We start from the raw sequence: 26,479 nt of genomic DNA on the forward strand, positions 1-26,479 counted from the left end.
AAGACTGTTACCATCTGTCTACCTCAGTAACTTGGTCTTGGACTATTATTATCCTGCCTAACCTAGGGAAAGCGGAGCTACCTTCGGGTGGTCTCAGAGGAAAACCACGCCCTGGGGTCACACAAACATTTAGGGGTTAATACCATCTGCCCCTGGGCTACAACATCTGCCCCATACACCTCACATACACACCCCGTGGCTCACCACAGAAGATTGTAAAGATTTGAGTAGAAATCGCAAAACAAACCAGCCATGCGTTCTGGGTCATACACTAGGTACCAGAAGGATTTTTAATAGCAAAAGGACTGGACTGTGTCGTTTGGACATTCAGTTGAATCAGAGAATCTTTGCCTTGGCCTAGTATTTATGCTTAGTAAAAGACAGTAGTCTTTCTACTTTTCCTATTGCTAAATCTTTTAGTTGAGAACATATAGCAGTTATCTACCGAAGGATTTTTTTTTAGAGGGGTGGTCATTCATACGAGATTCTAGGGATTTAAGTTTTCTTTCTAGGTCCCTACTTTGCTGTAGATGATCTATTTTGAGTCAAGAGGACCTGCTGTTATTTCTAACACTGAGAGCAGATATTCAAACTGTTTTATTTATGTTATGTTTCTCTGAGCAGCTGCTAAACAGTAGAACATTTCTTAAAAAGACTATTTAGAAAGTTGCTTCATTTTGCATTAAGGAAACAAATCATCAAAACAGTGCAAATGTATCCATAGTCTTTAATGTGATGAATAAAGGGTGGAATGCCTAGTATACTGTGGGGTGTTGTGACTGTGACTAGGGTTTGTGATACCAGTAGTGTTAACCACCACACTTCCAAGGATGAAGCGGTTGCTGGTACCAAGCGCCATGTAAGAAATACCACAAATGCAAGGTTAGGGAAACTACTTTTAACTTTACTTCAGGTATTGCAAACAGGTAATATAACAGGCACAGTTCAGTTAAAGTGTGATATACGATGAAAGATGCTATAGAGAAGCACAGTTGCTTCTTGGCACTTTGGCACTTTTGGTCCTCCACTTGTGGTCCTCCAGACTGGTCTGAACTTGACTTGAACAGGCTGACTGACTGGGAATTTACCGAGATGAAGTTTGACTTGACTTTGGAGCTGACAATCAATAACTCAACTTTACTTGAAGAATCCAGTGTAAGGGCTTACCGCCAGGGTGGACTTGTATGGACTGGAGCTGCCGGAGTCTATCAGTTACGTTATCCTCTTCTTTGGCTTATTCAACTTTCTTGCGCTTCTCCCCAAAGTTGACTTTTGTCTGAACTTGACGTGGACGGCCTTGACTGTTGGACACCCTGGTTGGTGGGATCCTGGTGAAGGGTAATGTTGCTCAGGAACTAGAATCTTGCAACTGGGTCTCTTAGGCTTGTCCTCATATGGTGAGGTACAGGTCACACAGCAGAGGTCTGGACTTGACCTCTACTCCCTCTCCTCTCCTGACTGTTACTCCTCACGACTAACTAGCTCCTCGCCGACTAGGCAGACCTAGGGGAGCATGGCAGGAGGCCCTGATTGGCCAAAGAGCTCATGTGGTCCTCTATGCGTCCTTCTAGAGACAGAATTAACACTTTCATGGTAATGAAGAATATAAAGACATCAGATGCATGACAATACATTAAAATACATTATAACACATGTGAGCTGGAGCAGATACAGTGAAGTGACATCCACCTCACAGGGCAGGTGGACAAGTGTGTTCCGCACCACACAAAACATTACTCAGGAAGCAGAGCAGCGAATCACATATGATTAGCTCCCTGATGGGGGGACAGCGCGCTGCAGCTGGCAATTCATTCATTCCCTGATGTAGGGAGAATGTACAGCGCTGCTGCGGCACACAGTTAACCCTTACGGGGACTTCGCTTGGGGGGGTCAGGAAGCAGAGCAGCGCCCGCGTGTCACATATGACTAGTTCCCTGATGTGGGGACAGCAGGCTGTGGCTGGCAATTCATTAATTCCCTTATGTCGGGACTGTGGGGTGAGAAGCTGACAGTGAGGGTGGGATGAGTATACTAATGAGCAGGGCGGGGCAGGGGCAGGGCACTGAAAGAGGAGACAGGCTACAAGGCATGCTGGGAGCTGTAGTTTCTAAAACAAAGGCAAAACGGAAATCGATGCTACACTACATGGATACACTTGTGCAAAGAAAGGAAAAGAAAGACAAACAAAGAGCAAGCACGAGACCAGAGATAAGAAGAAAACTCACCTGCAAGGGTAAGTAGAAACTGATAAAACAAATTGGCCACTGGAGTACCCCTTTAAGTGTTCCCTTTCTTTTTTTTCAGCAGTGTAATTTTCTCCTTACACTTTGCTTTCTTTTTTTCCACCTAGTCTTCTTTTTTCCTAAAACATAACTGTGTACTGTGTGTACATATATGTAGTTTATTGGACAAGAAGGTGTAGACCATTTCATTATATTATAAACTTATTTGTTGCCTAGTTTTGCTACCATATGCACCACATGCTTTATATTCAGATGAATATTCAGCAAACCTATTCTGATAGCTTTAAGGCTAAGAGAAGTATTTCTTTGTTTAAAATTTAAATAAAAGCAGAACAAACTTAAAGGGGTACTCCGGTGGAAGACTTTTTTTTAAAATGAACTGGTGCCAGAAAGTTAAACAGATTTGTAAATTACTTCTATTAAAAAATCTTTATCCTTCCAGTACATTTTAGCAGCTGTATGCTACAGAGGAAATTCTTTGCTTTTTGAATTTCATTTTTGTCTTGTCCACAGTGCTCTCTGCTGACACCTCTGTCCGTGTTAGGAACTGTCCAGAGCAGCATAGGTTTGCTATGAGGATTTTTTCCTGCTCTGGACAGTTCCTGATATGGGCATCAGGTGTCAACAGAGAGCACTGTGGACAAGACAACAAATAAATTCAAAAAGCAAAGAATTTCCTCTGTAACATACAGCTGCTAAAAATGACTGGAAGGATAAAGATTTTTTAATAGAAGTAATTTACAAATCTGTTTAACTTTCTGGCACCAGTTGATTTTTTTTTAAATTTTCACCAGGGGACGTCCTGGCACCCTGGGCTTTAAGGACCCAGGACATCCCCGGACGTCCTAGCGGTTTCCGGTTCCTGCCGCATGCCGGGCAGAGATCGGAAATGGATGCTTGCTGAAATGCTTCAGCAGGCATCCAGGGCATACGCCGAGGGGGGCCATGTAGGCCCCCCCATGTCGGTGATCGTCACAAATCGCGAGGGAAATCGCCCCCGCAATCTGCGGCGATACCGGGCTGATAGGGTCTCTGGTACCCGACCGCCCGGTAATTTTGCATGATCCCGGTTGTCACAGACAGCCAGGACCATGCTGAAGTATAGGAGCGAGGTGGCAAGCCTGCCACCTCCTCCTATCCCCTACGATTCCTCGGTTAGCTAACCGACCAATCGCAGGGGGGGGGGGGGGGCGGTTACTTCCTCCCGCCCTGCCCGGCCCCTGGAAGTCCGGAGAGAACGGGAGGAAGAACGGAGGACGTGGCGGGGGACGGGGGAGTGCTGGGGCCCGGCCCCGGTACTTACCTCGTCCCTGAAGACCCGGATCCCGGCGGCGGTGGCGACAGGTGAGTTAATTGTCGGCGGCATTGCGGGACCTTTGCAGCAGTCCAGACCGCCGTAAAGCGATCTGGACTGCTCCATCTGGTCCCCTTACACTACAACTCCCTGCATGCCCAGACAGCCCTTGATTTTGCAACATCTGGAGGTCCACAGTTTGGAGACCACTGTGCCTTTCCAGATGTTGCAAAACTACACATCCTCAGCATGCCCTTACTGTCCAGGCATGCTGGGAGTTGTAGTTCTGTAACATCTGGCCCTTCAGATGTTGCAGAACTACAACTCCCAGCATGCCTGGAAAGTTTGGGCATACTGGGAGTTGTAGTTTTGCAACATCTGGAAGGGCACAGATTGGGAACCACTGTATTAGTGGTCTGCAAACTGTAGTCCTCCAGATGTTGCAAAACTACAACTCCTAGGAGTTGTAGTTCGGCAACATCTGGCTCTAAAGATGTTGCGAACTACTACTTCCAGCATGCCTGAGAATGTTTGGGAGTTGTGGTTTTGCAACAACTGGAGGCACACTGGTTGAGAAACATTGTCTGTTTCCTAACTCAGTGTTTCCCAACCCGTGTGCCTCCAGCTGTTGCAAAACAATGACTACCAGCATGCACAGATAGACTGTGCATGCTGGGAGTTGTAGTTTTGCAACAGCTGGAGGTCCCCCCCCCCTGTGAATATACAGGGTACATTCACATGGGCGGGGGGCTTACAGTGAGTATCAGGCTGCAAGTTTGCGATGCAGCAAATTTTGCGCGGCAGCTCAAACTCGAAGTGGGAAACTCGCTGTAATCCCCCGCCCGTGTGACTTAACCCTAAAAACACTACACTACACTAACACAAAATAAATTAAAAAGTAAAAAAACACTACATATACACATACCCCTACACAGCCCCCCTCCCCAATAAAAAGGAAAAACGTCTGGTACGCCACTGTTTCCAAAATTTAGCCTCCAGCTGTTGCAAAACAACAACTCCCAGTATTGTCGGACAGCCGTTGACTGTCCAAGCATGCTGGGAGTTTTGCAACAGCTGGAGGCACCCTGTTTGGGAATCACTGGCGTAGAATACCCCTATGTCCACCCCTATGCAAATCCCTAATTCAGGCCTCAAATGTGTATGGCGCTCTCTCACTTCGGAGCCCTGTCGTATTTCAAGGCAACAGTTTAGGGCCACATATGGGGTATCGCCGTACTCGGGAGAAATTGCATAACAAATTTTGGGGGGCTTTTTCTCCTTTCACCCCTTATGAAAAGGTGAAGTTGGGGTCTACACCAGCATGTTAGTGTAAAAAAATAATTTTTTTACACTAACATGCTGGTGTTGCCCTATACTTTTCCTTTTGACAAGAGGTAAAAGGGAAAAAAGCCCCCCAAAACTTGTAATGCAATTTCTCCCGACTACGGAGATACCCCATATGTGGGTGCAAAGTGCTCTGGGGGTGCACAACAAGGCCCAGAAGAGAGAGTGCACCATATACATCATTTGAGGTGATTTGCACAGGGGTGGCTGATTGTTACAGCGGTTTTGACAAACGCAAAAAAAACAAAGCCCCACATGTGACCCCACTTTAGAAACTACACCCCTCACGGAATGTAATGAGGGGTACAGTGAGAATTTACCCCCCACTGGTGTCTGACAGATCTTTGGAACAGTGGGCTGTGCAAATTAAAATTTTTGTACAGCCCACTGTTCCAAAGAACTGACAGACACCAGTGCGGGGTAAATGCTCACTGTACCCCTTGTTACGTTCCTCAAGGGGTCTAGTTTCCAAAATGGTATGCCATGTGTTTTTTTTTTTTTTTTGCTGTCCTGGCACCATAGGGACTTCCTAAAAGCAACGTGCCAAATTTGCTCTTAAAGAGCCAAATATGACTCCTTCTCCTGAGCATTGTAGTTCGCCCGTAGTGCACTTCAGGTCAACTTATGGGGTACCTCCATACTCAGAAGAGATGGGGTTACAAATTTTGGGGGGGGGGGGGGGTATTTTCTGCTATTAACCCTTGCCAAAATGTGAAATTTGGGGGGGAAACACATTTTAGTGAAAATATTTTTTTTTTTTTTATGTATGCAAAAGTCGTGAAACCCCTGTGGGGTATTAAGACTAACTTTATTCCTTGCTACGTTCCTCAAGGGGTCTAGTTTCCAAAATGGTAGGCCATGTGGGTATTTTTTGCTGTCCAGGCACCATAGGGGCTTCCTAAATGCAACATGCCCCCCAAAAACCATTTCAGAAAAACGTACTCTCCAAAATCCCCTTGTCGCTCCTTCGCTTCTGAGCCCTCTACTGCGCCCGCCAAACACTTTACATAGGCATATGAAGTATGTGCTTACTCGAAAGAAAATGGGCTACAAATATAAGTATACATTTTCTCCTTTTACCCCTTGTAAAAATTCAAAAATTGGGTCTACAAGAACATGCGAGTGTAAAAAATGAAGATTGTGAATTTTCTCCTTCACTTTGCTGCTATTCCTGTGAAACAACTAAAGGGTTAAAACGCTGATTGAATATCATTTTGAATACTTTGGAGGGTGCAGTTTTTATAATGGGGTCATTTGTGGGGTATTTCTAAGATGAAGAACCTTCAAATCCACTTCAAACCTGAACTGGTCCCTGAAAAATTGTGAGTTTGGAAATTTTGTGAAAAATTGGAAAATTGCTGCTGAACTTTGAAGCTGTCTGGTGTCTTTCAAAAGTAAAAACATGTAAATGTTATGATGCAAACATAAAGTGGACATATTGTATATGTGAATTAAAAAGAATTCTTTGGAATATCCATTTTCCTTACAAGCAGAGAGCTTCAAAGTTAGAAAAATGCTAAATTTTTAAATTTTTCATCAAATTTGGGGATTTTTCACCAAGAAAGGATGCAAGTTACCACAAAATTTTACCACTATCTTAAAGTAGAATATGTCATGAAAAAACAATCTCGGAATCAGAATGATAACTAAAAGCATTCCAGAGTTATTAATGTTTAAAGTGACAGTGGTCAGATGTTCAAAAAATGGCCGGGTCCTAAGGTGTAAAATGGCTGGGTGCTTAAGGGGTTAAACAATAAACCCTGACTAAATCTGTGCCATGTGTTATTTTAAAAACATATATTTCCATATACAGTATTTACACTTATGTTGCCATTCCTTTTGTTGTAGGATGAAGAATGTTTGCGTCCTGGGGAAGCCACAGATCTAAGCTTTTTAGCAAAACTGGAAGAGAAAGTTGGAGATCATCCTAACTTCCTAACGTAAGGATAGATCCTTGGTCTCACGAATATATGTTATTACGTAGTGCTCAGAAAGCAGCAATATCTCATAGTATAGATACCGAAACAAGAATTGTTTACAGGAATGGCAACATATTTATACATCAACTAACTGTGACTACAGGGCATTTATACAGATAGTGCTGTATCTGCAGTTGGCACTGGTAGATTTGTTCCTTTATGCCTCAGTTATTTGTATAGGGCAAACTCGATTAGTAAGATAAAATAGGCATTCAAACATGAAAAACACAAGAACTGTCTGCAATATCAACTCTATTTTCTTTTGTCATGTACCATCTAGTCCAGTACATAAACAGTTTCTGTCACAACATGTCTTGAAAATAACAAGAGCATTCATTTTTGTTTAATGTTATTTTATATAGTATATAGCAGCATTTTCTGTAGTATCATTGAGACACTTCATAATCTGATGTATACTTCACAGACGCAAACTTGCAGGCCCAGGAGGTGGAAAGTCAATAGACTGGGTAGACTTCCAGCTTATCCACTATGCAGGAGGGGTGACCTACTGTGCTGTAGGTAAGTAAGAAGCTGTCACTGGAAGTAATAATCTCATTAAGGTGTAGAATATAATAACATTTAAAAATATATTTTCTTTGACTTATCACAGAAATAATTGTTTACAGTTTGTAGGAAAAGATGCATTCTGGTACTATTTAGAGAAAAATAGTATTTATACACTCCCCAGCCTTTTCCTATTTTGGCCCAGATTTATTAATCTGTCTGAGAAATTCACAGCTCAGCTTTCATATCGTATCCAGCTCTGGTAAAATGAAAGCTGAGCTGTTATTGGCTGCTATGGATATTGAATGGAATTTACTAATACTATCAGATTTGCCAATGGCGTTGTTTTAGAAACACACGACTTTATCCCAGGAACATTTATTTTGTAGGTGCATGCCCTTTCGTAAACTTGTCCTGCTGGGTCGTCTGCCAAAATCTGTCCATACCAAGAGCAGGCAACACTACAAACCTACCTATTTATACACCAATTCTCTTTTAGTGTATTGTGTGCCATAAAAATGTTACCATTTTTGTCCCCATGCTTAATATATGTGTCTTAAACTACAATGCATAGATGTTGACAAAAAAAATGTATCTGTGAGAAACAGTACGATTTTCTGACGCAGGATGATAATAACATATGCCAAGAATATGCTAAGAATAAAGTGCAATTACTATATAATATATAACATTTGTCTGGTGAGCAATGGTAAGTTCCCCGCATTCCAAAGAAAAACATTTACTGTGTGTTCTGGAGGCTTTCAAGGATGTCCACATGGATGGCCTGTTGCCCCTTTTTTCACTTGCGTCCCTTCCTTGCTATAAGTTTTTTTGTGTTGTTTTTTTTCTGTTAGGCCTTCTATGTTCTCTCTACTGGAACAAATAGTGTTAACCATGAATATGCTTGTCACAAAGGAAAGCAGGATTTAGAATAGTTCCATAAACTTAAAGGAAAACTGTCACATGTTTTCTCCCGCACTATCCACTGATCACCGATGGATAGTGTGGGAGACACTGATTCCAATGAGCCCTACCTTGCCCGGATCCGCTCTGCCGTTTGCCCGCAATTGTAGTTTTATTATATGTGGAAATCTTGCTATAACTGGCAAGGGCGGGGCTTCTGCAGCTAACTGGCACTGACGTCAGTGCCGCTTATGAATATTCATCCCCCCTTCCTCCAGCTCTCCCTCTCTTCGCCACTCCTAACTGGAGGGAGGGGGGATGAATATTCATAAGCGGCGCTGACGTTAATGCCAGTTAATCTGCAGAAGCCCCGCCCATGCCAGTTACAGCGAGATTTCTACACATAATAAAACTACAATTGCGGGAGAACGGCCAGGCTGATCAGGGCAAGGTAGGGCTCATTGGAATCTGTGTCTCCCGCACTATCCACCAGTACCTTTCGTGGATAGTGCAGGAGAAAACATGTGACAGTTTTCCTTTAATAAAAAAGCAGGAGGAAAAAGCTGGAGCCACAAGTGATGATAATGAGATGATTGCTGAGAAGTGATCTCTACAGAGCAGGAAGTGTTAGTCTGTTGTGAGGCTTAGTAGTTAGTGTGGAATTTGCAAGAATTCAGGTTTTTTTTTAGTATCTATTGCAAGACAGTGATAGGATATTTTTTCCCAAGGACCATTTTTCCAAAGGAACCTTTCGTACGTGGATACCAGGTTTTAGGATGTGCATTTCTCATCCAGGGAAAGCTGTGTGAGATATCGGGAATCCAGGAAATAGTTAAAATCTCTGTCGAGACCTGTACTTTTGGTAAGTCCTGTTATCAGGCCTGGATTTCTTTCATATGGAAGGCAGATTTGGTAGTGGGCCTTTTCAGTACCCTTCAGTACCAGCTTTCCAGAGTAGCCCAGATCTCTACAGGTGCTGAAGAAAGCTCATTCCTGGGCCTTAAAGGGGTACTCCACTGGAAAACATTTTTTTTTTATCAGCTAGTGCCAGAAAATTAAACAGATTTCTAAATAACTTCTATTAAAAAAATCCTTCCAGTACTAATCAGCTGCTGTTTGATCCACAGGAAGTGCTATTCTTTTTGAATTTCCTTTCTATCTGACCACAGTGCTCTCTGCTGACACCTCAGTCCATTTTAGGAACTGTCCCAAGTAGAAGCAAATCCCCATGGAAAACCTATCCTGCTCTGCAGGGCCGTTTGAAGGAATTTGGGGGCCCCAAACAAAATGGACATGGAGGCCCCCCCTTGATGTTCACGCACGTCACGCTGGCGTCAGGACGTAGTAACGCCGGCCCTTGAATGCTGGGAGCGCGACGTGAGCGAACGTCTATACGAGGCCCCCACATTAGGTGCAGCACAGTCCCCCCCCACGTTAGGTGCGGCACAGTTCCCCCCACGTTAGGCGCGGCACAGAATTCCTGCAGAATCCTTAAAGGGGTACTCCAGTGCCCCAGCGTTTGGAACATTTTGTTCCGAACGCTAGGTGTGGGCTGCTGGGGTTGAGACATCACAGGCATGCCTCTCCTGATGTCCTGGCCACACCCTCATAATGTATTGCCATGCCCCCTCAGTGCAAGTCTATGTGAGGGGGGTGGCTGCCACGCCCCTCCCATAGACTTGCATTGAGGGAGTGTGGTGTGAGGTCACGAGGGGCGTGGCTGTGATGTCACGAACCCCCACAGCCCGCACCCAGCATTCAGAACAAAATGTTCCGAATGCTGGGGTAGTGGAGTATCCCTTTAAGGAAACTCTGCAGAAAATTCTGCAGAGATTCCGCAAATGTGGAAAAAATGCAGAATTTTGTTAAAATAATGGGGACACAGAATTTCGGCAGAATTGCAGACATTCTGACATGTGAACCTACCATAAAGATGCACCAAAATATAAAACAGCCTGAGTCACTGTAATAAATATGGCACATTATTAATTGTTTTGTCTAAGTGGATTACACAGTTTAAGTAAATCTTCCCTATTATGTAAAGCACAGTTTGGATGATAATGCCTATTGTATTAATGGTGATTAGTTGTCACTAGAGTTGCTCTTTATGTTGTTCCTTTAGGTTTTTTGGAGAAAAATAATGACTTACTATACAGGAATCTAAAAGAGGTAAGGGATCCTATGCTGATGCTTTGTCTATTATGTAATAAATAAGGTAATGTGTTTCTTATTTCACCATTTACATTTAAGTTTTTAACAAAACATTTACAAAAAAATAACTAAAAGGAAATTAGAGAAGTTGTGTAATTATAAGGTCAGAATAATCAGGATATAGTGTAATTTTATATTTAGCATACAGGAAGTTTATTTAGAATGTAAATCTGGTTTCCCATAATTTGTTCAGTGGCAAACATAGTAGGGATTTCTCCACCCTGCAGGTTAACAGGTCAGATGGAACATTTAGTGAATATGCCATACCATAAATTCTCCTGATACCTTTGGTTATAGCTTGCGTCTATGCCTTATCCCAATGGATATTTTGCGAAATTTACATGAGATAGTCTCAGAGCCAGTCCCAAGATAAGTCAGTTGCGTGCACGAAATTAAAGGGGTATTCTTGGATTTATTTTGTTTTAACAATCATGGCCATGCAGAGTTATGTCAGTCATACATTTACTTGTTTTACTGATCTATGGCAGATCATCCACTTTTTGATGTTTCTATTGACCCCCCCCCCCAGGTTCAGCATTCACGGCGGTATAGATGACTGCTGTCTTGAGCCTTTTCCGCGATCCTGTTCGGCTCAAGACAGCTGATCACAGGGGGCTTGGCTTCTTCTTGTCTTCCCTGACAAGCCACCCCCCTGATGACGTGTGCGCTCATCTGGACGTGCTGGCGTTCAGTGCCGCCCATCATTACACAGACTGCTGAGATCACGTGACACCAGCATGCCAGAAACTCAGCTAGTATATATATATATATATATATATATATATATATATATATATATGCAATGGATAAAGGCAGCACACCACGATGATGTAATTCAAAAACTGTGAATTTATTCCATGATGTAGAAAACAACGTTTCGGCGATCTCTCACCGCCATTTTCAAGTAAATATATATATATATATAGTATATCCTTGTTAAAGAGTACCTGTCATTTGTAAAAACTTTTGACTGGTCCTAACGACATGTCAAAAGAGAACAAGCTGGGAGAAGTCTGCGTTGCCAAGTTGCTGTTTAAATAGAGGTGATTAATGTAGTGCAAATACGGTCACAGGTCACAGCAAAAAATGAATGTCAGGCTGGAACTATGAGACTGCTAGACACCAGAATATGAATAAAATAAACCTGCAAGTCAGATCACCACATGCAAGTCATTGGCAGAGGAAGAGCTCTAGTACACTGGAGACAGAAAACAAATGAATACCTGCCATGTATGCTACCTGCAACCAGACCACTTACATACCCCAACATACGTTTCACACTTTGCTTCATCAGGGGTCATGAAATGTTGCTAGGATATGTAAAACATTTTTTTCAAATGACAATTTAAAGAAACTCCTAAGGTCTTTGGAAGAGATTTATCAAAACGTGTGCAGAGAAAAAGTGAGGCAGTTGTCCATAGCAACCATAGCTTAGTTCTTTTATTTTTTTTAAAAGGCCTCTGAAAAATGAAAGAAGCAATCTGATTGGTTGCTATGGTCAAATTTTTTGCAGCACTAGTTTAAATCTCCCCCTTTATTTTTTTTTCCCATTTCATGCACACTTGCCATCACCAGTCTTCCAGCGTCATCTATTTTGTTCCAGCACAGCTATATCCATGTTCTTTACTGTACATGGGTCATGTGAACACCAGTCTGACCCAAAGGAAATCACAATGCTTTTAAAGTGTCAGAGGAAGTGGTCAGTCCTGTATCTGCTGACTTCTTCTGAACTACAGAATGACATCATCACATTGCCCTTGCTAGCTCCCTGCTAATACTCATAGTACTTATAAGATTTTTTTAAATGTATTTATTTACTTGAGAACTTATTTTTACTTTTCAGTTGCAACATGTTACATGGCAGGAGGAAGATACTGCATTTGTTCTATATCTTTACATTTACACAAACTCATATTTTTCAGGTGCTTATAAAATCTAAAAATTATATCTTAAGGGACTGTTTTCACGCATCTGAACTGGACAACAGAAAACGTCCTGAGACTGTAAGTTTGATTTTCTATTCCTTTATATATTTTGGCTAAACTTTTTAAAAATGGCAAATAAATCTAATTCTGAGTTAAATAACTTTGATTTCAACTGTATGTGGATGGATGTAGGGTTTCAAAGCTCTCTATCATACAAAGTGACCTAAGGCAAGTATACAGATATGTACATATATATGAAGGGGTATTCTGGGCACACCAATTTTTTCATAATGCAGTAGGGTTGCTTTTCAAGTAAAAAATAAATGCTTACTTACTTATAGTAATCCTGATCACCAGAAGATTTCGAAATAGGAGATGCAGGAAATCAGGGCTTGTGAGTATGCATTGTTTTTATATTTTGAAAGCAAACCCACTGCATTATAAAACACTTTGCATGCCACGAACACTCATTAAATCATATAACAAGTAAATATCAAAAAATCACATTACTTTTTGCAAATAACTTTTTTTTTTCTTTCTTCTTCAAATGTCTGTATGCAAACAATAGTTTTCAAGTGGTTCCAGTTGCAGGCAATAATATGTTAGAACACAAAATTTACTTTTCTCTTTTAGTGCAAAAGCAAAATACACTTGGTGTATACATCTATTTTATATGGCAGTTAAGAGTTTTTTTTTGTTTGTTTTTTGCAGCTTACTTTACATGACTCTGATGCTTAAACGTTCCAGAACACTCTATTGTCACTGTCAACTTCACAGGCATCTTTTTTGGTGTTGTCTTCCAACCAGCCTATAGACAGTGTTTTTCTCACATTGCTCCCCAGCACCTTATACAACTAACCAATAACTCAATTCCAACCCTATAACACAGTTTGAAGTATAAAGAAGTCACTTCCATTTGGCCCTATCTAAAGATGCACTTGCCTACCAGACCCACCTACCACAGTCACATTCTTTCAACAAGTCTATGGATTATCCAGCCAGGCAACACCTGATGCAAACCACAACCTATAGAGTACTCATTAACCCCCCTCAGGCAGACTGTGCAGAACTGACTCCTCCCCAGGTAGAAAATTGACCTCAGCCCACTCATTTAATGAAAGCCGATACGGAATTCTGCATGCTGATAACTTCAGTGGCTAGATTTTATCAGCCAACTACACTTAGGCAGCAAAGGTTCACCTAGATCAGCTCACCATCTGCTTGTGTATATAGTGTCCCAATATACCCTGTATGACATATTTAGGCCTCCAGCTCAATGCTTTCCCTGCTGTGGACAAGCTACAATGTGCTGGCCTCTTAGCCCACTGATACTCTTTCAACAAACAAGCCCTCAGTGGCCCACAGATGCCTTCCAAAAGGACAGGCATCAGGTCTTATCAAACTCAACTAACTCTAACCAAAGGAATTCCTTTCACATTATCCATCAGTTTCTTCAAGTGAAACAAATAAATAGAACAATATTTCCCCTTTATTTCCATGGCCCATTTATTGGTCAATACTGCCTCCATTAATTTGCTGATAATGCAGTTCTCTTGAGAGAGGAGTTAAGCACAGTCTCCTACTAATAGAAAAAGGAATGGGACCAACCAGGCTTGGGTCCCTCTCTCTCCAAGGGTTCCATAGCAGCTACACGGTCTGCCACTAGGGCCAGATTAAGGCTGCCTGGAAGACGGAGCACTTCATTATGATGACCCCCCCTCCCGACAGTTCCCCCACATTAGGTGCAGTATAGTTCCCCCACATTAGGTGCAGTATAGTTTCCCCACATTAGGTGCAGTATGGTTCCCCCACATTAGGTGCAGTATAGTTCCCCCACATAAGGTGCAGTATAGTTTCCCCATATTAGGTGCAGTATAGTTTCCCCACATTATGTGCAGTATAGTTCCTCCACATTAGGTGCAGTATAGTTCCCCCACATTAGGTGCAGTATAGTTCCCCCACATTAGGTGCAGTATAGTTTCCCCACATTAGGTGCAGTATAGTTTCCCCACATTAGGTGCAGTATGGTTCCCCCACATAAGGTGCAGTATAGTTTCCCCACATAAGGTGCAGTATAGTTTCCCCACATAAGGTGCAGTATAGTTTCCCCACATTATGTGCAGTATAGTTCCTCAACATTAGGTGCAGTATAGATCCCCCACATTAGGTGCAGTATAGTTCCCCCACATTAGGTGCAGTACAGTTCCCCACATTAGGTGTAGTACAGTTCCCCACATTAGGTGCAGTATAGTCCCCCACATTAGGTGCAGTACAGTTCCCCCACATTAGGTGCAGTATAGTTCCCCACATTAGGTGCAGTACAGTTCCCCACATTAGGTGTAGTACTGTTCCCCTTATTAGGTGTAGTACAGTTCCCCACATTAGGTGTAGTACAGTTCCCCCACATTAGGCTTAGTATAGTTCCCCCACATTAGGTGCAGTATAGTTTCCCCACATTAGGTGCAGTATGGTTCCCCCACATTAGGTGCAGTATAGTTCCCCCACATTAGGTGCAGTATAGTTCCCCCACATAAGGTGCAGTATAGTTTCCCCACATTAGGTGCAGTATAGTTTCCCCACATTATGTGCAGTATAGTTCCTCCACATTAGGTGCAGTATAGTTCCCCCACATTAGGTGCAGTATAGTTCCCCCACATTAGGTGCAGTACAGTTCCCCACATTAGGTGTAGTACAGTTCCCCTTATTAGGTGTAGTACAGTTCCCCACATTAGGTGTAGTACAGTTCCCCCACATTAGGCTTAGTATAGTTCCCCACCTTAGATGCAGTATAGTTCCCCACATTAGGTGCAGTATAGTTCCCCACATTAGGTGCAGTATAGTTCCCCACATTAGGTGCAGTACAGTTACCCACATTAGGTGCAGTATAGTTCCCCACATTAGGTGCAGTACAGTTACCCACATTAGGTGCAGTATAGTTCCCCACATTAGGTGCAATATAGTTCCCCTCATTAGGTGCAGTATAGTTCCCCACATTAGGTGTAGTACAGTTCCCCACATTAGGTGCAGTACAGTTCCCCACATTAGGTGCAGTATAGTTCCCCCACATTAGGTGCAGTACAGTTCCCCCACATTAGGTGAAGTATAGTTCCCCACATTAGGTGCAGTATAGTTCCCTCATTAGGTGCAGTATAGTTCCCCTATGGGCCATAGCAGTAGGTCCCGGGACCGGAGAGGAGCGATGGTCAGAACACTGAAGACGACGTGCTGCTGGTGACTTACCATTCGCGCGTGTCCACTCTGCTCTTTTTTGGGCGCAGGCACGGGACGTCAGTGACGTCCCTGCGTGTGCTACCTCCCGGCGGTCGCTGTGTTTTTAAAGTTGACGCGGGGCCGCAGAGAGGTAACAGGGACATCCTCGTGTCCTGAAAAGATTTTTCGGAACACAGGGATGTCCTGAATGTGACGGGGGCCCCCTGCGGGCACGGGGCCCGGAGCCGGCGCTTCAGGAGCGCCAATGATGATCCGGCCCTGTCTGCCACTATGGTTATGTACTCCTTTGGTAGACTCTTTGCCTGCAAGGGAAATACATTTTATCCCCTTTGCAAGCTTTTCTGTATACTCTCACAAAATTTTAACTTACTATGATTTAGAATACATTCAACTCCAAGGATCTCTGCTGATAATCATTTTTGCTGTACATATATATATATATATAGCAACAGAAGAGGCCAGGTACATATAATAGTTTGGTATTAACAAAAGTGCTGGCTAACTTATCTTTGTTTATATATATATATATATTATTCAAAGAAAAGTTTATTGAACAGACAGAACAACAAGTACATTCGAGCCAAGTAGGAGGCTCATAATAAATGTAGGACATAACAAACCAGGTAACACACTCCCATGAAGAGAGCCGGTATTCATTAGGAACTAGAGAAAACATAAGCAGAACAAAGCTCAAAAGAACTGACAGAAAGTCAAGATAGGGAGGACCAGTTAAGACAAGAAGACTATAAAGGAGAGAAACCTGAAGAAAAAGGAGGAGGGAAAAGGAGTCCGGAGCATAGGAGACTAAAGACCATGGAGTAAGAGGGAGATCACAGAGGAGAAGATGAGGAAGAAAGGCCAAATTGCAAAAAGTGGGGAGAGGCAGCAAAGTACATCCAGAGGTGCCAGTGCCTCATATACTGTTCCGAGGAGCCATAGAGGTTGGCCAAGTATTCCTCTAACCCCTGTATATATAGGACTTCACAGAGTCAATCAGTGGTGGTAGGGGGGGAGGCGGACTTCCAACGTCTCGGTATAACTCTCCTAGCAGCCGCCAGTAGCACGCCAGTGACGCACTTTTGCAGGGACTCAGGAGAGCTAGGCAACATGGAGAGGAGGAGGGTTTGTGGGGGGTATCAGCCAGCTGGGCACCAGTAATATCAGCAATTAAGGCCCGGACAGAGGACCAAAAGTCAGCTAACAAGGGAAAAGTTACCCACACGTGAGTGAGTGTACCCCTATCTCGTTTACACCTCCAGCAAACGTCTGGAACTGAGGGGTAGAAACAATGGAGCAGGGCCGGAACCCTGTACCATCTAGAGAGCAATTTATAATTCGTTTCCTGCAGAGCTACTGCCCTGGAAGCTTTATGACAAATCATGAAGGAGGTCACCCATTCCACAGTGCTGGGGGTGTAGTCAAGTTCCCTAACCCAACCCTTCTCAGAGGCTAGCAAAGCCTGGGAGTCATGGTTATGAAGCATAGCGTACAGTAGGGATATCATATGGGTCGGCCTATCAGTACTCAGACAGAGCTTTTCGACGGCGGAGACCTCTCTATGCAATTCACCAGAGACCCGCCATGTGTCATAGAAATGCCGTAGTTGGAGGTACTGAATCATATGCAAGGAGGAGGGCGTGACAGATCCCAGAATATCCAATACAGTTTTCAAAGAGAAGGACTGGAGGACATTAGTAACGGGTAGGGGGGACGGTAGAGGGATAGATAAAAATCCTCCCGGAGAGGATCCCGGGGCAAAATTCGGGTTTCCCGACAGGGGGGGTTAAGGGGCCCAATGGTCGAAGTAGACCCATTCTGGTGAGATGATGGACGCAGGAGTACAGCAGGACCCTGGAGACGAACGGGAGCAGGCTTTTGGAAGCTGCCGTCCAGTAAGACGGACGGATTCAAGGGAGGGAGGTGAGAGGGAAAGGGGACAACTCATTCCAGGCGGACCCACAATTTAACTTGGGCTGAATGAAATCCATCAAGTATACGGGCAGCTAGGGAAGCCAGGTAGTAGGAGTACAGATCAGGGAAAGCTAGCCCACCATCTGTTTTAGGCTTGACCAGAATGTCTTTAGAGAGCCTGTGTCGGCCGCCAGACCACACAAACTTAGTAAAGAGTGCAGTTAAGGGTCGAAAAAAGGCTCGGGATAGCATCACTGGCAGTGGGCCTCATTTACTAAGAGTGTTGGGTTTTTACTAGTGGGAAAAGCTGTTTCAGACTTGCAGGATTCGTGTCTATTTACTATTGGGAAAAGTCGGGAACATTTTCTGACCAGCTTTTTCTTGGTGGATATTTCCAGCCATTTATCCACAGGATTTTCTGTGAATTCAATAGTAAATCGGTCGGGTTGTGAAACCGCTCCCCTTTGTGTGCCAGCCACACCCCCTTTGCGTAAGACCACGCCCCTCTTCGGATTTTCACAGTGCAATGTCGGGTTTGTCGGATTTTACAGGCGCACACTGACATGTCTCAGACACTCTACGGCAAAATAACCAGACAAAAAGCTTAGTAAATGAGGCCCAGTGTCTGAAACAGATACAGTCATGGCCGTAAATGTTGGCACCCCTGAAATTTTTCAAGAAAATGAAGTATTTCTCACAGAAAAGGATTGCAGTAACACGTTTTGCTATACACATGTTTATTTCCTTTATGTGTATTGGAACTAAACCAAAAAAGGGAGGAAAAAAAACTAATTGGACATAATGTCACACCAAACTCCAAAAATGGACTGGACAAAATTATTGGTACCCTTTACTTAATATTTGGTTGCACACCCTTTGGAAAAAAATAACTGAAATCAGTCGCTTCCTATAACCATCAATAAGCATCTTACACCTCTCAGCCGGAATGTTGGACCACTCTTCCTTTGCAAACTGCTCCAGGTCTCTCTTATTGGAAGGGCACTTTTTCACAACGGCAATTTTAAGATCTCTCCACAGGTGTCCAATGGGATTTAGATCTGGTCTCATTGCTGACCATTCCAGAACTCTCCAGCGCTTTTTTGCCATGCATTTCTGGGTGCTTTTTGGCGTATGTTTAGGTCATTGTCCTGCTGGAAGTACAGTGCGACCCAAAATCCATTGGTAATCCTCAGATTTCATGATGCCTTGCACACATTCAAGGTACCCAGTGCCAGAGGCAGCAAAACAACCCGAAAACATCATTGAACCTCCACCATATTTCACTGTAGGTACTGTGTTCTTTTCTTTGCATGCCTCATTCCATTTTCGGTAAACAGTAGAATGATGTGCTTTACCAAAAAGCTCTATCTTTGTCTCATCTGTCCACAAGACATTTTCCCAGAAGGATTTTGGCTTACTCAAGTTCATTTTGGCAATTTAACGCTGGAAAGGACAGTGCACTAGAGCCCAAGGAGGTATCCAAGGGAGGGTTAAGGGCAGCATTAAGGTCACCACTCACAATTAGAATACCTTGTGAGAAAGCATTGAGGTCCTCCAGCATCCTCTCCAGAAAAGTTTGTTGCAAATGGTTCGGGGCATAGATACAGGCAACAGTATATTCACGACCCTGAATAGAGCATTTCACAAACACATAACGGGCCTCATGGTCAATACGAGAATCAAGAATTTGCACAGCTAAGGATTTATGGAAAAAGATTGCTACCCCTTTAACCTTTTGGGAAGGAGAGCTACTGTGGAATCAAGTCGGGTAATACTGGTTACGGAATCCAGACAGTTGTTCCTGGCTGGAGATGCGTCTCCTGCAGGCAAACAATATGAGAGCTCTGTTTATGGAAGCCAGAAAAATTTTTTGCCCGTTTTCCAGGGATCTTAAACCCCTGCACATTCAGGGAAGAAACCTTAAGTGACGCCATTACAAAAAGGGAGCCACAAAAATGAAAGTAAAACACCAAGTGGAAAGGGCGAGATGGCCAAACTTGTATACAAATTCCAGAGAAGAAAAGAGAGGGACAGAAACAGGAGGGATAAAAAGAATAAGGAGCAAAAGCGCTCTCAAACAAGGCACATAAAAAACTAGTAAGACAGCCAATGGCAATAACGTGGTAGCAGGGTAACGCTACCGACAACCTACGTGGGGAATAGGAACATGGGTAGGAAATACAAAAAACATAAGCCATTTCACTCCGGAGGCAGCAAAGAAACAACAGGCTTAAGAAATCCGTGTGAACGCTCAAAGTGACCACAGTAAATAACAGGAAAAATGAGGGTAAGGTGGAGCACAGATACAAAATACAGGGGAGTGGGGGGCATAGGAGATAAGCATACTCAACAGTTCTGGCAGTAGAAAGTAAAACCCGCCAGCCTGTCTCCACATGATAAAGAAAAAGAACAAGGAGCAAAAGCGCACTGAAACAAGGCACATAAAAAACTAGTAAGACAGCCAATGGCAATAATGTGGTAGCAGGGTAACGCTACTGACAACCTATGTGGGGAATAGGAACATGGGTAGGAAATACAAAAAACATAAGCCATGTCACTCCGGAGGCAGCAAAGAAACAACAGGCTTAAGAAATCCGTGTGACCGCTCAAAGTGACCACAGTAAATAACAGGAGGGGTAAAATGAGGGGTAAGGTGGAGCACAGATACAAAATACAGGGGAGTGGGGGGCATAGGAGATAAGCATACTCAACAGTTCCGGCAGTAGGAAGTAAAGACCGCCAGCCTGTCTCCACAGGTTACAACAGGATACAAGGGCGGGCACGGTCGAGCCAAATGCAGTATCATTGCGGGTCACGCAGTGGTACCAGAAGCAGGAGTTTATGGAGAGCGCTGGGAACCCCGTCTGGAAATGGAGGAACTGCGGGGCCATCTCCGGGATCTCTATGGACGAGGAGTTGCAGGATTCAAGGACAAGACAATACCAGGAGGCATATCAGTGGGAAGCTACTCATACGGGTTCATCAGGAGGTCGTCTCATTGCGGCAAGTCCATATGGGGTAGACCCAGCATTTGCAAGAACAAGGGCAAGTCCGATGGATGCCGAAGCGTCACCAGTTTGTCATTGATCTGGACAGAGAGGGCAAATGGGAAGCCCCAGCAGTAGGGGACATTCCGATTCTGGAGGACAGCAAGAAGAGGCTTTTAGTAATTTAGCTGGCAGATTACAGCTATGTGCCCTGTCCATTTCGATAGTGGTGCGAGCTGGGCGGTTTAAGATGGAGTTGAAAAGTTCAATGTGGACCAAGATCAGGTCCTGACGGCAGACCGTCTCAGGAAGGCCACGTATACAGAGATTATTCTGGCTATTCCGGTTCTCCAGATCATCAAACTGGCAGTGCAGGAGGTGATGGTGATGTACTTGGGCATCCAAATCTGAGCTCAAGGAGTCAACTGTTTTCTGAACATTGTCCCGAAAGGACTGAAGCTCTTGTACAGAGGTGCGCAATGTATCCACCTCCGTTTGTACCACTTGGAGGTCTGGTGCCGCGCTGAAGATGAGTTGCAGCAGCAGGAAGAGCCGGAGAAGCAGAGTCCCGGTGAGCAGGAGAGGGCCCGGCTGGGGGCACCGGTAGGGGGTACGGCTCCATCGAGGTGGAGCAGAGTGGAGCCTGGGAGGAACCGGAGCACCGTCACCATCCATCGTTGGCCAGGAGGAAAGGCTAGAGGACCCCATGATGGGGCCGGCGAGGCTGCACGCCCCGTGGCAGGAGAACGAGGGGGGCAGAAGGGGTCCAGTGGGGAGCATGGACCAGGTATGCAAAGGGTAGCAGAGGTGTGGCAGAGCCCTGGAGACTGGAGCCAGGCACAGGGGGAGGCTCAGGAGTGTCCATTGAGACAAATAGCAGGGAGGCTGCAGGACTGGAGGGAGGGTTGGAGAGCAGGGGACTTGGGGCCACTGTGGCCAATTCAGCTGCGTCCTCCAGGTCTCAGGATAGCAGGGGGCCGGCTGGTACCGTGTTGCAGGCACTAATCAGGGGGCTCTGGCAGAACAGGCAGTGGCTGCACAGCGTGCAATATGTGGTCAGATGGCCACTGTAATGGCTGCTGGCTGCTCGTGAGGCAGGGAGGCAGGGCCGGGCACGCTGGGGAAGGCAGATACAGCAAGGGCACGTCGGCAGGCTTCAGGGGCACAGATGACTCACCCCCACCAGGTGAGCACTGCTGCACCGGAGCTCCGGAGGGTGCTAGGGGGGTGCAGGGAGATGCAGGAGACGGGTCCATATGCTACAGCTGCCGGAAGGAAGATGGTGCTGGGCTGGGGGTGCCGCGATGCTGGGCTGTCAGCTCTGTTTGCAGTGGAGCAAAGAAGTTACAGATTTGAACCCCTTAGGCAGCAGGGGTTCCCCCAGGCTTGGGTGGCTTTTTGTTCCTCTTGGTCCCCATTAGCAGCAGGTTTCCCCTATACAGGAGCGGTAAGGGACAGAGCACAGGGAGAGTGCGTCCTCACAGTAGCATGGCAAGACACGCCCCTGCTGTACCTATATTATTACCGATTGCCATATCTAAGTATAGGTATGCAGAAATTCATATAAAATATCTTCAAAAGGGATATTATATAACACATTTAACCAAGATGGTAAGACCAGTGAATGTGAAACAAGCTTCAGGTATCTCAAATAGTAAGTCTAGAAAATAAGGAGAATCTATCCACCTCACTCTTTTTACTGTACCTGTACTTTCAGGTTACCACCCAGTTCAAGAATAGTTTGACAAGTCTAATAGAAATCCTGATGTCTAAAGAACCTGCATATATTAGGTGTATCAAACCAAACAATGCCAAGCAGGCAGGTAAGAAGAGATTGATGTTGTATATTACATATTCATGATTATAGTGCAGAACAGGCCTGTAATAGATAACAATACATAGAAAATAAACTTAACAATAAACATGTAATGTTGGGCTGCCATCAGAAATTTCAGAGCCCTATAAATGTGCCAACATTCTGGTCCTAGAGCTACTATTTTAAAGCTGTTTTTCAATCGAAGGGGAACCTTTCTATGACATCCATATGCCCTAATAGGACATATATGTAGAAATTGTTTGAAAAAAAAACCTTTAATGGGACACATATATTAACACTTAATGTAGCATGTAGTGTACTGCCCAAGAGCCACGCTACCCAATATTGTGCACAACTTTTCATAAATGTGGCACACGTGCTGAATAATCCCAGAACAATGCCATTGAGAGAAAAGTGGGAAAAAGTAGACAAAATCAATTGCATAGAGAGATGGCTAATATGTATATTTTTTGCTTCGATTTTTCAAATGTTTATTTTCATCTGATGTTTGCGTCAATCTATTCGCCATAGGAATATTTGATGACGTCTTGGTCAGACACCAGGTGAAATACCTAGGATTAATGGAGCATTTAAGAGTCAGAAGGGCAGGATTTGTGTACCGTAGGAAATATGAGACATTCTTACAAAGGTGATTTGTTTGTGCGACTTGATTCTCATGTTTGTTTATTTATTTATTTCTTTTTTTGTAAAGTGGAATAAAAATGTGTAAAAAAATTCATACAACCAAGTGTTGTTTATAGCATAAGGCTAGGGCTAAACAGTGACCAACCAAAATATGTGTGCATTTTGTCTGTGACTTGTTGTCACGTGAATTTATTACAGTTGAGATTTGGCTGGAAAAAAGAATAGCCAAAACACAGAAAATTTGCAAGCAGGTTGCAGTTGCGCATAATTTGTCCTGGCAACATCGCATGCGACTTGTCTCCTGCAATGAAAAATCCACGATAGTTGGATTTTTGGTGACTGTCACATTCCAGTCACATTATGATACAAGTCGTTTCACAAACAAATAGACAATTATTAGATATGATGATGTAAGGGGACAACATATCGCATGGCCAATGTTACCATGTAGCCATGGCCTAAAGGGACGAACAGGCAGCCACCTTTAGTCATACACAACAAAAATGCACTGATTCCTTTATGTTAACGCACTTGTAAATTAATTTGAAGAATAGTTAAAACCATAGTTAATGGGTTACCATTAAAAACCCAGAAAAATTCTAAGTGTTCCAACCTATTGACTGGAGCATAGGAGCCACACTTGTGAAAACATGGGGGAATGAAGACAGAAACCGATGGGTTCTTCTGCTCTGAACTAGAAAGAACTTGGTAACTGGCTTCTGTTCATTGAAGCTTTCACCAACATGAATCACTGTCACAGGTCTAAGGAGGCCTCTTAATCTTGCCCACAAATGACAATATATTGCTGTCGCATGTCCAAGGAGGCCTCCTTATGTTGCTCACAATTGACGATATAGGGTAACCTAGAAGAGACCGCAAAAAACAACACAAACACTATGATGAATTGATGAATCCCAGTGTGTAAATTGACATAAATCTGAATTATGTTTTATATAATAGGCATATACAGCGATAGTTAGATGGAAATGCAATTCTACACATTTAGACATCGTGCTGCCTTGTGCATGAATAGCATTTTACTGGTCCCTGTGGTTCTATCACAGGTTGGTGCTTGTTAGAAGATTAACTGTGGACTTACACAGAGATAACCTAAGTCTTTATTTGCAATATAGATATAAATCACTGTGCCCACAAACATGGCCAAACTGGCATGGTCCTGCTAGAGAAGGAGTTGAAAGACTGGTGAAGCATATTGGTTACCAACCAAATGAATACAAACTTGGGAGGTAAAGTTTATATTTTTTGTATGTGTTTATCTAATTGAAAATACAAACTATTATCAATCAAATAAAAATGTACACGTCTAACAGTAGCTCACATAAGTGAGTCCATCCCTCACATTTTTGTAAATATTTTATATTTTTCATGTGACAGAAATGACATTCTGCTACAATGTAAAGTAGTGAGTGCACAGCCTGTATAACAGTGTTTAATCTGGTGTCCCCTTAAAATAACTCAACACAGGTTCAAATCTAGGTTCAGATCCCACTAAGGACAACATCTTTTACAAGTTTGTATGTTCTCACTGTGTTTGCGTGGGTTTCCTTTGGGTACCCTGGCTTTCTCCAATAAGCAAAAACATACCGATAGGCGAATTTACTGTAGATTGTGAGCCTAAATGTGGACAGGGGCCAATTTGAGTGTACAGCGCAGCGGAATCTGTGTTGCGCTATATAAATTTTTATTATTAATGTCTAAACCTTGACAACAAAAGTGAGCACACTCCTAAATGGAAATATCCATCGGGCCCAATAAGCAATTCTCCCTTCCTGATGCTCGTTAGTATTACAAGGTCTCAAGTGTGAAAGGGGAGCTGTCTTAAATGTGGTATTATCGCTCTCACACTTTCAAATACTGGTCACTGGAAGTTAGTCATGGCGCCTCATGGCAAAAAACTCTCTGACGATCTTAAAAAACAATTGTTGCTCTACATAAAGAAAGCCCAGGCTATAAGAATATTTCCAAGTCCCTGAAACCTAGCTGCAGCATTGTAAGCATGACCATACAGCGGTTTCATAGGACAGGTTCCATTCAGAACAGGCCATGCCATTGTCAACCAAAAAAAGTTAAGTGTATGTGCTCGGTGCCATATCCAGAGGTTGTCTTTGGGAAATAGAAGGTGTAAATGCTGCCAGCATTGCTGCAGATATTGAAGGGGTGGGGGTCAGTCTGCCAGTGTTCAGACCATACGCTGCACACTGCATCAAATTAGTCTGCATGGCTTTCGTCCCAGAAGATGAAGCATAAGAAAGCGGCAAACAGTTTGCTGAAGACAAGCAGACTAAAAACATGGATTACTGGAACCATGTTCTGTGGTCTGATGAGACCAAGATAAACTTATTTGGATTAGATGGTGTCAAGCGTGTGGGATGGCAACCAGCTGAGGAGTACAAAAGACAAGTGTGTTGTGCCTTAAGTCAAGCATGGTGGTGGGAGTGTCATGGTCTGGGGCTGCATGAGTGCTGCTGGCATTGGGGAGCTACGGTTCCTTGAGGGAACCAGGAATGCCAACATGTACTGTGAATGGACTCAACATTCTTCTGGTAGCTTAGTGGTTATCACTGTTGCTTTGCAGTGTTGAGGTCTTAGGTTCAAATCCCACGGAGGAAAACATCTGCAAGTTTACATGTTCTCCCCGTGTTTGCGTGGGTTTCCTCTAGTTTCTACCACACTCCAAAATATAATGATAGGTGAATGTAGATAGTGAGCCCTGATGGGGACAGAGACCAATATGAGTGTACAGTGCTGCAGAATCTGCTATATAAATAAATTATTATTATTTATTTTTTTAAGCAGGATCCCCTTTTTCGGAGACTGGGCCGCAGGGCAGTATACCAAAATAATAATGACCCAAAACACAACTCCAAGACAATCACTGCCTTGCTAAAGACGCTGAGGTTAAAAAGTGATGGATTGGCCATGCATGTCTCCAGACCTTAGCCCTGTTGAGCATCTAAGGGACATCCTCAAACAGAACGTGGGGGAGTGCAAGGTGTCTAACATCCACCAGTTCCTTGATGTTTTCATGGAGGAGTGGAAGAGGACTCCAGTGGCAATCTGTGAAGTTCTAGTGAACTCCATACCCCAGAGGCTTAAGGCAATGCCTCTAGGGCACTTTTGGCCCAATTTAGACATTTCCACTTAGTGTTGTACTCACTTTTGTTGCCAAGCTTTAGACATTAATGGCTGTGTGTTGAATTATCTTGAGGGTACACAACATTAAACACTGTTATACAGGCTGTGCACTCACTACTTTACATTGTCATATTGTCAGTGTTGTCACATGAAAAGTTTACAATATAATAAAATATTTACAGAGCTTAGCTCAGTGCTGCTTCCTGTTAATTTTAGTGATCATTAAACGAGTAGTCCAGTGAAGAATAACTTATCCAAGGATAGGGGATAAGTTATAGATTGCAGGGGGTCCATCTCCTGCACGGGGCTGACGTTTGCCGGAAGCTGACG

General features: G+C 43.7%; 1 protein-coding gene and 1 long non-coding RNA gene across 2 annotated transcripts in view; one reads left to right on the forward strand and one right to left on the reverse strand.

Annotated features, from left to right (window-relative positions):
* Positions 1-26,479, forward strand: part of MYO1H (myosin IH) — a 151,456-nt gene that overhangs the window by 104,414 nt on the left and 20,563 nt on the right. Inside the window, exons 16-22 of the mRNA XM_056528858.1 lie at positions 6,730-6,821; positions 7,285-7,379; positions 10,390-10,436; positions 12,401-12,481; positions 22,250-22,355; positions 22,880-22,997; positions 24,127-24,240. Coding sequence (XP_056384833.1) covers positions 6,730-6,821; positions 7,285-7,379; positions 10,390-10,436; positions 12,401-12,481; positions 22,250-22,355; positions 22,880-22,997; positions 24,127-24,240 — 653 coding nt within the window. The remainder of the gene's footprint in view (positions 1-6,729; positions 6,822-7,284; positions 7,380-10,389; positions 10,437-12,400; positions 12,482-22,249; positions 22,356-22,879; positions 22,998-24,126; positions 24,241-26,479) is intronic.
* LOC130281369 (uncharacterized) overlaps positions 915-26,479 on the reverse strand; it is a 36,973-nt gene continuing 11,408 nt past the window's right edge. Inside the window, exons 2-3 of the long non-coding RNA XR_008846034.1 lie at positions 1,168-1,567; positions 915-1,076 (exon numbers count right to left, since the gene is read on the reverse strand). This is a non-coding gene — a long non-coding RNA (uncharacterized LOC130281369). The remainder of the gene's footprint in view (positions 1,077-1,167; positions 1,568-26,479) is intronic.

This window comes from Hyla sarda, chromosome 1 (genome assembly GCF_029499605.1).
Source record: "Hyla sarda isolate aHylSar1 chromosome 1, aHylSar1.hap1, whole genome shotgun sequence".
Taxonomy (NCBI): Eukaryota; Metazoa; Chordata; class Amphibia; order Anura; family Hylidae; genus Hyla; species Hyla sarda.